Source organism: Eurypyga helias, unplaced genomic scaffold (genome assembly GCF_000690775.1).
Source record: "Eurypyga helias isolate BGI_N326 unplaced genomic scaffold, ASM69077v1 scaffold12943, whole genome shotgun sequence".
In the NCBI taxonomy this organism is placed as follows: domain Eukaryota; kingdom Metazoa; phylum Chordata; class Aves; order Eurypygiformes; family Eurypygidae; genus Eurypyga; species Eurypyga helias.
Window position 1 is genome coordinate 1,940 of NW_010240611.1, and position 14,146 is coordinate 16,085.

Consider the following 14,146-nt stretch of genomic DNA (forward strand, 5'->3'; position numbering starts at 1 on the left):
AATTGTGTTCCTGAGTGAATGTTACCACCAGATTCCCAGTTGATAAACTCAGCCTTTCCGTATTGCTTAAGGGTTTTCCACTGAATCTTTAAAGTTCAAATTGGATTGCTGAATAACTGGAGTCAGATCTGCAACAAGTAGTGTGTGGTGTCCAGTTGTCATCCATGAGACTTAACTTTCTTCAAGATTAAGTGATTCTGACAGGGGACAGAGAAACATCTTGCGTATTAAAGCTGAATTCTGTAAGAATTTCAGAAGTGTTTATAGCTTTTTCACTGGAAATACCTGTCAGTGTGTAGGATTTGCAGAGGTAATGTTATACTTGAGTCTGGCATTACTACTTTTTTATTGATAATATACAATGATACAGATAGCAGCAGCTCTAGTACAGTCACAAACCTATTACAGGAGAATGATGTTATTAGTCTCTGCATGGAGATCACAAAATGATTCACGTTGATCCTGTGCCAGCTAATTATAGATAGAAGCTTACATGCTGTGACTCATTAATATCTCAGCGCATTCAACAGGTTAGCTCTTTCACCAGTCTTAATTTTCACTATTTGCTACCACTGCCCAAGCATGTGTGTCAAGGGGTTTGTATAAACTGTCAGTGGGATACAGTCTGACCTCAGTGAACCACGAATAGCTATGTGTAAACTACGTGCTAGCTACTGCTTGCTGATCTAGTTTCGTCCACGTGACTTAAAGAAGGCATCCTCAAGGTAGCCAGCTCCTCAAGCTTTACATTATACACACGTGTATGTGGGCACATACAGTGCATGCACGGAAATAAAATCAGGAAGTTGGCAGCTTTGCTGTTGTTACTTGGAAAAAAAAAATACTGGTCATTCCATTTATGTTGACTATTATTATCAGTCAGTTCATTTTCACTGCATCATGTGATTTTCCAGGAGATAGAGAAAAGGAGAAGAATTGAAGAAGCGTACAAAAATGCTGTGACAGAACTGAAGAAAAAGTCCCACTTTGGAGGGCCAGACTACGAGGTACAAATTCCGCTTTGGAAACTTTTAAAAACACTGACTTGTAAAGATCAGGTTGTTTCTCAGAGGGGGTGTGTAAATCAAGGTGTTTGGTTTGTGCAAGTGTGTTTATGCTACTCTTACTTCTCACCTTGGAAACTGAAACTGGATGAAGAATCTCAGTTCTAAATTTTTTGAGAATGGAAGTTTGTTGTGTGTTTATCTAAAGGATTCTGCTTGCAGGTGTTTCTGCTATTTTAATTATTTTTCATGTACTTTTGATACTGCTTATGCAGTAGTTCTGTACTTCTTCTTTTTAATGCTTTAGCTGTATAGATATATAAAGCAAATACAAAAAGCCTGAATTCATAGGCAGTCCCCTAATCTGAAGTTTAACTCAAATTGATTTTTAACTTGTCACTGCTATTTGAACTCTTGTGTTGACAAATTCAGTAGTTTTAGGTTTCTTTCCTCTGTTAAATTGCCTGTTTCAGTAGCTTTCTCTTCAGTGAGATACTTAGTGGATTTCTAAATGCTTAAACCACCTTCTGAAAAATAAGCTAACACACCTGTAGTGCAGTTTGCTCTGAAGTTTTAATAACTTGATCCTTTCATGTACAATAATCAGCATGTTTCTACTTGGAAATCACAGCCTGAGAAATAATATGTTATGTAAAAGATACCTGAGCTTAGGTTCTGTGTTGTGACTGAGGCATACACTGTAAAAGGAAAAGGTGGATAGGAAGTTAGACTTTTATCTACCTGATTACAAACCCACTGCTTCTCCCAGATATCCCTGTTGTAAAGTGGGGGTTTTCTTGAAATTTGCTGGACCAGCTTGTTTTATAACACAATAAAAGCAGTAAACCTAACTTTCTGACATTACCATTTCCCTTGGTAGACTCAAGTGTTCAGTGTTAAACTGTTCCTTCCAGGAAGATATACCTGAAGTCTGCCCTAAGGCACTGGAATTGTTGGAAAGAGTCTAACTACACACTGATGTACTTTACTGACACACTGTAAACAGTTTTAAGAGAAGATACATGTTAATTACAACCTAAATTTGATGTCAAAGCATATTGACATTCTTACTCAGTTTCCTGGGGTTTTTATTCTTTATACAACTATCCCTAAACTGTAATTAGAGGAAGTAACTTCCTTTGACAAGTAGGGTTGTCGGAGGAATTGTAATCTAAGAATACTGGTGAAAATATGAGTCTATAGAAGAAATTTGCTTCCATCAGTTATATATATATATAAACCCAAATTATGTATTTCTAGTATTAAACTCATGTCTCAGATTTTGAACTAGTTTTGCTTCTTATGCTCTAGGAGGGTCCTAATAGTCTGATTAATGAAGAAGAATTCTTTGATGCTGTTGAAGCTGCTCTTGATAGACAAGATAAAATGGAAGAACAGGTATTGATACTTTAAAAATACCTTAATGATGGGCATTTCATGGGAGACTTCTGTGACATAAACTCAGTCCTGGGGTGCATCTCCTGAAGCTCTGTACTTATCTTCACACTGATAAGGGGAATTCACTTAATATTTTCACAGTTTAATATCGGTGATTAACACTAATTGTGATAAGTGACTTCACAGATTACATAGAAAAGGACAGTATAAGTGTTAAGCTAGTTGGGTCTGTAGTTCCTCTCTAAGTGTCCTGTATAGAATTTATCTTTGCATGTAACTGATGCTGTGTGCAAATAAGAATATCAAACACTGCAGCTGTTTCTCAACCTAATTATCCCTCTGAAGTGTCTTTTGACTCTAGCAGTATGTGAAATAGGAAAGACTTGGTTCTGTTAGTGCTTGTTGTTTATTTTAAAATTCTGTTGTCTCCAGTTACTACTTTAATTCATTTCTTGAATACATTTCAGTGACAGAGATCTAAAGGGGTAAGATGCATGTGAGGTAATATGTAGAATATGAGAAAGTGTAGCAGTATATTAAACAAGAGGGAATAACAAAGTGGTGCGTCCTTTGTCTTAAAAAATGTTTAGGCTTATGAATACAGTGTGTACAATGATTTGATTAAGAAAAAAAGTACTTTCTAGTGGGCATATAGTACCCAACAGAGTTTACCTTTGTTGGGATCTCTTAGCAGAGATCCTTAGTGCTGCTGATCTGTTTTCCTTAACTCAGAAACACACGCTGAAGTATAGTCAGATTCAGTCTTCAGGCCCATTCACCTAGGGAGAATTCCAGCAGGATGACAGCTTCATGCCTGTCATATGCAGCATTAGTTGTTGTAGCCACTGTGTAGATTGAGGATGACTCACTCTTTCACAGTCCACCCAGTAGCAGCTGACTACTAATAATTAAACCTATTTTGTTGCAGTCCCAAAGCGAAAAGGTCAGATTACACTGGCCAACATCCTTACCTTCTGGAGATGCATATTCATCTGTGGGGACTCATCGGTTTGTCCAAAAGGTAAGAGACTTCTCATGATCCCCTCTAACGATGGGCTGACCTATGATATTTCTATGTAGTATTTTGTATGGGTAGGTGAGATTCTCTTGTTAGGTGTTTCTAGTAACTTTAAATAGTTTACTCATTTTCAAATTAAGCAGCTGGAATTGGAAAAACACTGTTTTCTGTCTTGGTTCAAAAAAATACTGATTTGGGTATCTTAAAATACTCTTAACTTGTATCAAGTTTGTCAGATAATAAAGGAAAAATTCCAACTAGCTAACCTCAGTGTTTCTAAGATACCTTCACCAAAATTCATTGAATTGATTTTTATTTTAAAAAAATACGGAACCTGTTGACTTTTTTCAGTGTTACTGGAAACACTCTGTTTCTCTCAGGGCTATACTGAGAGCATAATACATAATAGGTGCATGAAATCAGCATTTGCTGCTGTGCTTGCTGCTTATGGTGCTTTTGTTTTCCTTTTCTTCATTATCTTGTGCTTGCAAGTTGGTACTGAATGCTCTGTTGTGCCTTTGTTCTGATTACTTGGTTTTTTCTTTGTCTGTCTCTGGTAGCCCTATAGTCGCTCTTCCTCCATGTCTTCCATTGATCTAGTCAGTGCCTCTGATGATGTTCACAGATTCAGCGCCCAGGTACTGTATTAACCTGTAGAGTGGGGGTTGCATATCTTTGCTGTATTTCATCCTCTTCTCTAGAACCTGGGTTTTTTTGTTACATAAATCACTGCTTGCTTTAAACTAGTACGTTGAGACAAACAAAGGACTTCTCTATTCCTATACTAAATGGTTGTCTTTTTACATGCTGCTTGCATGCATATCACTTGTGCAGAGACCCAATCTTCTGAAACTGTTGAGTTTAATTCAGTAGCTTTAATAAAAATGCCTACAATTCCAAAATTTAGCATTTCTGATATAATAAAAGTAGAGTAACACCTGTTAATTGTGGGATCAAGATGGTATTTGCTTCAAACTGAATGGTTTTTCTTGCTTTTAAATCAAAGATTTGATTTTTGTCTTCAATATTTGTTTGTAATGGTATTAAAATACTAAATGTTAAGGTTAGCATTTTTTTACCTATACACCTAGTTTTATATCTGAAAGGTCAAAGTATGTTGTTGACAAACAAGATTGGGGTTATGAGAGTTTTTACTGAAGAGTTTCAATATATTCACTTATCCTTCAGAAAATAAGTCTTGACACCCTGAATATGTCAGCGTATGTCATAGTGACATATTCCAGTAATGTACAGAATTACTCTGAGAGTAATCTGGAGTAGAATTAGGTGAGTTCATGTGTTTGCTCTTTAGTCTCAAAACAGGGTTGTTCAGACATGGCATTCATGCTGTTAGCTTTCTTCTGCTGTGGTCCATACATAATGGTGAATATATGAAGCTTCCTTCTGGGATCTGTATCCTGGATTTTTTTTGGAATTATTAACTAATGCTGCAAACAACCTGCATTTTCAAATAGGAGGAGATTTTCTTTAGATTAACGGAGCCTGGAATCATACCACCTACAGACTTTACAACCAGCTTTATGAGTAGGACTGTAACACTCAAGGACTTGCTTATTGGACTAAAACCCCAGCGCTTGCCTTGACCTTTTGCAGTCAGTTAATGTCTGAAATTTGAACTTACCGCAAGGGAAAATGTATGCAGGTCATATTGCACAACCCTGATAAGCCCCTCTCTGGTACTCCAGTAGTCAAGTTAGATTTTTCAAGTTTGTTTTTCTTTGGGAGGAGTGACGGAATCAACTAATAGAAAGCAAGTTTGATTCCAAAGACAGGAACTTGTTGTCTGTCAGGCTGTGGGTATATGGGCAGTTCAGTACAAGGGGAACTTGTAGTATCTTAAATATATGGGCCTACTCATTTTTACCTCTTCTATGCCTGTGATAACATTGTGCATTCACGTAATAAACCTGAGTGTCAGAGCACTAGTGTGACTGAAAAAATAACCACCTCAAAGCAAATCTGAGGCTGACCAGTCCCTTATCACAATAATGCAAATTGAGGTTAAGGATCAGGATCAAATGGACTGGAGTCAAGTTGTTGCTCTTTACTGCTTGGATTATACTAGGTAGAAGTTACTACTGAGTGCCTTCGAATGCCGTTTCAAGTTAATGGACTCAGTGCTGAAAGGATGATCTTAATTTACAGGAAACTACTTTCCACACACACCATGCCCCCCATCCCCCACATACTTTTTGTAGAACAGACTTTTGCCAGATCAGCATGTTAGTTCAGTCTAAGACTGTAGATTTAAAGAAACATTTCCTGTCCTTGCATCCATTTTCATGCACATTATATGAATTTTTAAAAAAAAAGGTATTCACGTAGCTTTAAAAATGTATCAAATATTTGGCCTCTAAGAAAAGCAGACAACTGTCCAGCTCAATAATTTTTAAATTAGTGTTTTATAATCGTAGAGTCTCTGTATCATCATGATTTTCTTGATTGTAGGCATTTCTGTTCTTTTTAGCTGGCAATGGTGCGAAGATGCCAGCGAAACAGAATAGGCATGCTTGGCTCCTGACTTTCTTTCACTGCTCTTACAGTATGACTTTCGATATGCATTCACTTTTTTAGAGCTTGTCTATCTTCCTCCCCATCCCCCCCGTGCCTTTGTTCAGCTTTTTAAATGCTCTTCAGTCAGTATATTGCAGTGCATTGTAGTTCTCTCTGGAGATGCTGGGAGTTCCTGTATGTTGAAATAAAACTGTCTTAGGCAAAAACAGTGAGTTTTGACAGTTCAGAGATGCAAAGGAAGGATAGGAAGTACCCATAAAGAATGAAATTGGAAGTTGAGTGAAGGGTTTGGCTTTAGTTTCTGAAAGCCAGAAGTACCTGCTTATTCTTAACCCGTAATAGAAAGCTCTGTTGTCCAAATTCAGCTCATGCATATGATTTGAAGTACTGACTTGTGGCTTCCAATATTGTGCAGGCTCTGCTCAAGAAGATGGATGGGATTAATTAAAAATGTGGGTGGTGTTTTTCTGTTCTTTTTTTCTTTTTTTATTTTAACTTTAAAGGTGGAAGAGATGGTACAAAACCATATGACATACTCCTTGCAAGATGTAGGCGGAGATGCCAATTGGCAGCTAGTGGTAGAAGAAGGAGAAATGAAGGTAAACATTTGGGTTTCTTGTTTAATTGATATATGATGATATGCTAAGAACATCATATGCTAAGATACGTGAAGAACAGAATAATGTCAGTCTGGTGGACTCAGCAGTGGATTTAGCAGTGGATTCTTTTAAAAGTCTTTTCCAAACGAAACGATTCTATGATTCTTTGGGAATACTATCACTCAGCAAGCTATGCTGTTAAAACTTCTCTCTGCACTGTTTAAAAATAGCACTGTTTAAGACCAGAGTCCACAAGAGCTGCAGCTTCTAATACATCTACTCATACAAAATCTGTGTAACTTTTGTAATAGCTTTATCTTCACAGATTCCTTTCTCATTCCCTCCTGCTTAAAACTTGGCATCATAATAAGGTGTAAATTCAATGTATGAAAGTGTTAGAGTTGCATTTTATTGTGTTGGCTGCTCTGCTGTGCTTGTATGGATCCTTGTGCATAGTGACAAATAAGGGAGCTTACCGATTTTTGGAGTAGAGATTCTTAAAATACTGATACTTTAATGTGAATTGCCACATGAGAACGTCTGTGTTGGTAGTTATCAAAGAACACTGACAAGGCGCAGATTATTCAGGTGTTAGCCTTCTAGGTAAGGGTTTTTAAAAAACCTGATGGAATGTTGAACAGTTAAAACATAGAACAGAATTTGTCAAAACTGTTCATGTTTCTTTATTTGTATTTGGCTATAGGTATACAGAAGAGAGGTGGAAGAGAATGGAATAGTTTTAGACCCTTTGAAAGCAACCCATGCTGTTAAAGGGGTAACAGGGCATGAAGTTTGCCACTACTTCTGGAATGTCGATGTCCGTAATGACTGGGAAAGTAAGGCACTGTTTCTTAAGCTTCGCATGTATATTAGCAAGGATATTATGTGTAACTTTGACTTGGTATCTGTGATTCTTTACTGATGGATTTCCCCCACACACACTTTTCTTTCAGCAACAATTGAAAATTTCCATGTTGTGGAAAACCTAGCTGACAACGCAATCATCATTTACCAGACACATAAGGTAATAACGCTTCAGCTGTATGCATACCTTACGGAGATGGTCTGGGGCACGCGTGTGTCCGTCTTACTCCGAAATACTTCAGCGGCTTAACTCAGAATACTCTTCAGAGCAGCATTGCAGGACGAGTTCTCCGTTCAACTGCAACTCTGTCAGTTTTTCAAACTTGTCTTGGTAGTGTAATTGCTTGTGTGTGTCTCTGAGAGAGCTTGTGACAGCAAATGAGGACTGGTTTTAATCCCTAAGTGTATCACTGCCAGCCAGTCAGAGTTACCTGAAGCGATCAGAAGCAGTAAACGAACAGCGGTTACAGGGAAGAAACCCGTACCCACTATCCTGTTTTGTTGCAGTAATATGAGCTGTCGTTGACCGTAACTAGTTGACGTACACGTTTGCAGTCTGAGGTGGTGTAACTGCTGGTACAACATTTGCTCTTGTAACTTAATTACATTTCCCCCTCCGCAACCAGTCCTGGTGTAGCTTTACAAAAATGTTCACTTGAATTATAACTCAGAAACTGTAACTTAAAGCTTAAAAAAAGGGAATTAAGTGTACAGGTTTGTCTTCGACTTTGCGTGATTCCACGTATTAGTATACCTAAACCAAATTTTTTTTTTACAATTTTACCAGTAACACAGTTACCCTTAAAACTTCTGTAACAGAGGACTCACAATTTCGACTACGACAGTTGTGTAAACTGTGTAGTGTTGTGGTAAAAGCTGTACTTTTTTCCTCCCTGTCAGCAAAATGGCTTTTGTATCTTTCCTTACTTTATCAGACATTTTGCTTATGAAACTTTCCCTTAGATAATAGCGATTTACCATGTCTGCCTTACTGAAGGGATGGCTTTTTGAAGTAATACTTGTTTTAAATATTTCTTTCCCTCACTCTTTGGAGACATAAGTAACTGTAGATGCATCTATTTGTACCTTAACAGTAGTTCTGTCTGTAGTGTACAGGTATTAACTAACGTACCTGAGGTTGAGGGAACAGGAGAGAAACTGCTTCTTCCTATTTCTTTACTGAAAAAGCCATTGCAGCTTAGCATCCTGCATTTCAAAGGCATTGAATTTTGCCTTCATTTTTTAAAAACTAAGCGTAGCCATGTAACCTGACACACGTTCGCACAACAGCTGTGTTCTGTTTCAGTTTTGAAAACAGAATTACTAGCTTGAAGAAGCTTTTACTTAAGTAACAGTGACTGTCCTGTTTTGCCTCACTTGTTTTTTTCCTTTACCTAAGTATCCTTAAGTACTTCATTTGCAAAACTGGAAAAGCTGACATTCGGGTGTTTCTCTGCAGAGGGTGTGGCCAGCTTCTCAAAGGGATGTGCTGTATTTGTCTGCCATCAGAAAGATACCAGCGTTCAGCGAAAACGATCCCGAAACATGGATTGTGTGCAATTTCTCTGTGGAACATGACAGTGCTCCTGTAAGTATGGTTTTCGTTCTGTAAAGCCCCGCGTTGAAGGTAGCAACATTCTTCTGTTACATGGTAGCGCATGTGCAGTACTAGTGTGAGGGAGCTGGAGAGCTTATCCAAAAACACAGTGTAATTAAACCAGGTGGTACAGTGACCTGATGAAGGCATTCTGAGCCAAAAGCTTTCTTGCCTTACCTCAGAGGTGTTGTAGCAGAAGGGAAGTAGAATTTCTGGAGATGTGAAAACGTTTTAAAGAATTGATGTGTCCTTGTATGGAATCAAATCAATAACTTTTGAGTATTGTCAGATACAGGTGCAGGGTTGTATAATTGTAGAAGTAAAATCTTTAAACCTCCATCTTACCCGATTCTGTCTTGGCTCTGTCAGAGAGTAGCAATGATTGTTTTCTTTGGAGTGTATCTGTGTTGATCCCTGTGCCATACCCTGCTTACAAGGGAAAAGGTACTAATTGGTATTTGTGAATGCTGTTACATTATGATGAAAGGATCATCTCTCCTGAGAGATCTCTCCTATGATGAAAAAAAAAAAAATGTCTCCTATGATGAAAGGCTGTGAGAATTGGGCTTGTTCAGCCGGGAGAAGAGGAGGATCCAGGGAGACCTTATAGCACCTTCCAGTACCTGAAGGGGCTACAAGGATGCTGGGAGAGGACTTTTTACAAGGGCCTGTAGTGACAGGACAAGGGGTAACGGGGTTAAATTGAAAGCAGGGAGGTTTATATTAGGTATCAGGAAGAAGTTCTTCACAGAGAGGGTGGTGAGGCACTGGCACAGGTTACCCAGAGAAGATGTGGATGCCCCATCCCTGGAAGTGCTCAAGGCCAGGCTGGATGAGGCTTTGAGCAACCTGGTCTAGTGGAAGGTGTCCCTGCCCATGGCAGGGGGGTTGGAACTAGATGGTCTTTAAGGTCCCTTCCAGCCCAAACCATTCTATGATTATATGATTATTGTTTAGATGTTTCCTTACTCATTCATTACAATAATTGAAGCAATTCACTTGTAATATGTATTAGGCAAGCAAAAACCTCAGATCTGGGCATTTTAGTTTAACCCTTTCCCTCTTCACCACATGCCTTTCACCTGACCCACATTCAGGGTACATCCCCGTAGCGGTAGGATGCAAACTCTCAAACACAGCTTCTGGAGAGTCTTGGGCTTCGTCGTAAATTTAAATGTTAGCAGTCAAGTGTGCTGAAACAGATTTAGTTTGAGGCTTACAAATGTTTCATTTTCTTTGGCAGCTGAACAATCGCTGTGTCCGTGCCAAAATAAATATTGCTATGATTTGCCAGACGTTAGTAAGCCCACCAGAGGGGAACAAGGAAATAAGCAGAGACAACATCCTATGCAAGATCACGTATGTCGCTAATGGTAAGTCTGTGCCATTCACGAGATAGGCGCATTCTGGGGAGCTGAATGCTGGCAACAAAAACTTGATGCAGTTTTCTATTAGATTTATATATGGCGTCACACTTGTGGTCTTCATGTTCAAAAATACTCAGTGTGCTACACGAATGGGATCATTTGTGCGCATCCTGGGAGGAACAAATGGAAGTGGTGTGCAGCTCAGTGCAGAAGCTTGGGGTGGAGGAGGGTGGGCAGAAGAAATGTCTGCAACTGGGACAACTTGGCATAGCCTTTACTTTCTTTATTAGTGTGTTTTCTCAGGTGTTGCTGTAATTCTTTTTTTTTTCCCCTGATTCATCTCGTTGGGCTGAAAAGCTGCTGATAGGATACCGTTCTTAGCCTCAGTGCTAAGGAGCAAGCACATTTTGTGTGAGGATGTTGGCAAGCTGTACAGTCTAGGCTATATATTCTTTTGGTTTTTTATCTGATGCAATCGTTGGTATTGACTGAAAAGGTATCAAAGCCAAACTGTGCTGTTATTGTACCGGGTGTTTAGCAGTGTGTTGTACTGTTGGAGCTACACACTTACTAGTTCACCTCCTGCAGCTACAAAACACTTCCAGTAGCTCACCTGCTTACTGCTTTTAGCCACCTATTGCATGTCTTACTAAAGAATCAGAGTCTGAGAAGTTGGTTCAGTATATCTTTGTCATATAGCAGTGATGTAATTTGCATTAAATCCCATAATAATACTGTATGGTGTGAAACGCTTAGGTAAGCTTTAGAAGTTTCCCAGTTACTTAAAAAAATACATTTTAATTGATAAATTGTGTACTGCAGTTATATGGGAAGTGGCAGCTTTTTCAGCAAAATACTTGCCCTGTGAATTGAAGCGTATTTCAGGATCAGTTAGAAATTTGTTTCAAGTTCTTACAAATTATTTTTAAAGATGTTGGCTATGTAGCAGTCCTGCAGGCAAATGCAGCAGTTCTTGAAAAATTCAGAGGTTATTAAAATTAAAAGTCTGTTTTCTTTGAAATAAGAAGTAACTCTACTCTCTAAGGGCTTCCAAGAAACAACAGATGAAGAGAGTATCCCGTTCCGTTTGGGCTTTCCCCAAAGACTCAGCACACAGTGTTTAATGTTTTCTAAACAGAAATTGGAACGAGTTCCAGTATTAAGAGCAGAAAGCTGTAAGGGCATAAAAATATGCTGATCATTACTCTTTCACATTACTTCAGAAAGAGTTGCTGGAATAACAAACTTTTTTTTGCTCTCCTAGCCTGTAGCAGATTTGCTGTATTTCAGTGTCTGTCATCTTGTCTACTTCTAGTGAACCCAGGAGGATGGGCACCAGCCTCAGTGTTACGGGCAGTGGCAAAACGAGAATACCCCAAATTCTTGAAGCGTTTTACATCGTACGTGCAAGAGAAAACAGCAGGAAAGCCTATTTTATTCTAGTATTGGCAGGTATGCTGCCTTTTTTTTTATTCTTGATTCACTGTTGTAAATTTCAAGGCCAAACAGAAGTGTGCCACCCAGAAATGTCTTGCTGTGATTAGCATGATTTCAGTGCTCGGTTTTAATATATGTATGCAGTATGCTCTTTAAAACATCCATGTAGTTCACGTGTATTATTAGCATGAAAAATAATGACTGCACAAATGATCAAGTATTACTTCTTGTGGACTTGTGCATATTTGATAGACTATTGTGGAGGTCAGAGTAGTCTTTCATGCTGACAGAATAGTTTTGATCTAGGATTTTTCTTTATGGATTTTTTTCTGACAGATTAGTGTCAATTGCTGGAGTATTTAAAAGGCTGTGACCTAATTTTTTTTTTTAGCCTTTCTGATAAAGAAAAGGGATTTACAGATGCTTTCTGAAATCAGTGGATGTATTTTAATGGTATAGGTCACTGGGCTAACCTAAAATTATTTTAACATTTAGATGATGATAGGACTTTAGAAAAGGACTTCTTGATCATTTTTGGGACTGTCTGAATCTGTCGGACTTAAGCCTTAGTGCAAAGTGAGACTTTGCTTAATTACTGTTAGTGTAGACATTTGCTATGTACTTTATTATGTGTAAACGTACTGTCAAGCCATCAAATTCCATTTGGTTGTTGTAGTATCACAGCCTGTTCTGAAAATGAAGCTTTATGACTTTTTCTGTGCATGACACAGGCTACCTGTGGTTTTGAGTTCTGCGTACTGTGTCAGACTCACGAGTGTTAACTAAGCTGACCCGTCTGTAACAGGTGGCCCTGTAATGATCCACACAGTTGATTGTGTATGGGTTGGAGAGCTGGTGTACGTGAACCACCAGCAGCATGGCTGTCCCTGCTCGTAGCAGTGCTGGTACTATTCAAGGTGTTAACCGAGAAAACAAGATCTTGTTTTCCTGTTCGTGGTCAAACTTTTCAGTGCTGTATTTTTTTTTTGTCTCTGCTTACCTGTAGTAATCGGAACAAGACTGGGTGAGCATTCCATGCTGGAGAAGTGACCACGCATAGAGCGCTCCATGCTGGAACGAAGGATCTACAGTCTTTTTATGGCCCAAGTTCTAGGCTTCGTATGCTGAAGTGAAGAAGTGCTGCGACACCCTGAGGCTGAATATTTAACACTAGCTCTCCTGCTAACTTCTTGCTGAATCAGTGTGTAATTATAAATACAGGTACTGATAACATGTATATGGCTCTATTTTTATTTGCTTGCTCTAAAAGAGGAAGAATGTGTACAACTTTGACTCACCAACGTGGGCTGCTGCTTTAATTTCAGACAAATTCCGGAGCTTTCAGTTGACCTTCCTGGGATATTTGCACAGTTTTTGTGCATGTCTAAAAAGCACAAAAGACAAATGCACATATAGCATACTGTATGCGCTTTATATGCACAAAAATCTGTGCTGTTTTGGGGTGAAAGGAGGAACTTCAGTAAAGCCTAGATGACTTACTGGCAGGTTTTGGTTTGCTTTGTATAATCATAGATCGTTGCTGCTGGTTTCTATAATGAATCATCTCTTGTTACATATAATGTCAGTTAATAACTGAGGGCTGTCAATATCGTTATGACTTTGCCTTTTCTATTGTCTTACTCTTATGAAGATGTTTGGTTCTGAAGGAGTAAGAGTGTGAGAAGCTTTATTTTTTTTCCAGATATCTTTATATTTCTATTGTATTTTTTAGTTAACGTAATATGTGCTACAGAATTTTTGTTATCAAACATGATCCAGAAATAGCTAGGAAGATCTTGTATGAGAGGGCAAGAGACTGCCTGAAAGCCAGAAGTCCTCTGTCCACGCTGTATGTGGACTGCTTTCTTGCATGATACCCAGAGCTTTCCCGAAGCTGAGAGAAGGTACACTGTAATATTTATTGAAGCAATTTGGACTACGTAAGACAACATTCCCAGTGTAGAACAAGGACGAGTATTTTCAGATCCTGCATGTGTGTTCCTCATCGTAATAAATCCATGCTATGCGGTTGGTGTAGAAAATTTGCCTCTTGATCAGAGCCCCATCGGAGCTATATAAGAATGTGCAGCTCATACTGGAAAGTTCCCTTTAGTTGCTGTGAGAATTTAAGTGTCAGATATTTGCCTGTCTTCTATTCTGGAGATGCACGTGAGAGGACTAGTGGCAGACAGGTACCGACTTGGAGACCCCGTGGTTACAAGCTCTTCAGAGGCTGCTCGGTGTTTCCACTAACCTGTGTATCTCAAGGTGGCGGGGGGGGCAAGTTTCAGATATTTTTTTTTTTCAAAAGAAAACTGAAAGTCTTA

General features: G+C 38.8%; 1 protein-coding gene across 1 annotated transcript; it reads left to right on the forward strand.

The window, feature by feature from the left end:
* Nucleotides 1–914: 914 nt before the first annotated feature.
* On the forward strand, nucleotides 915–13,489 carry COL4A3BP (collagen, type IV, alpha 3 (Goodpasture antigen) binding protein; the record flags this gene model as incomplete). Its single annotated transcript, XM_010148489.1, has 11 exons — nucleotides 915–1,007; nucleotides 2,316–2,402; nucleotides 3,331–3,423; nucleotides 3,981–4,058; nucleotides 6,459–6,554; nucleotides 7,258–7,390; nucleotides 7,508–7,578; nucleotides 8,878–9,006; nucleotides 10,259–10,388; nucleotides 11,698–11,834; nucleotides 12,826–13,489. Coding segments are annotated over 10 exons (1,038 nt in total), but the record flags the coding sequence as incomplete, so codon positions are not given.
* Between the last annotated feature and the right edge of the window lie 657 nt (nucleotides 13,490–14,146).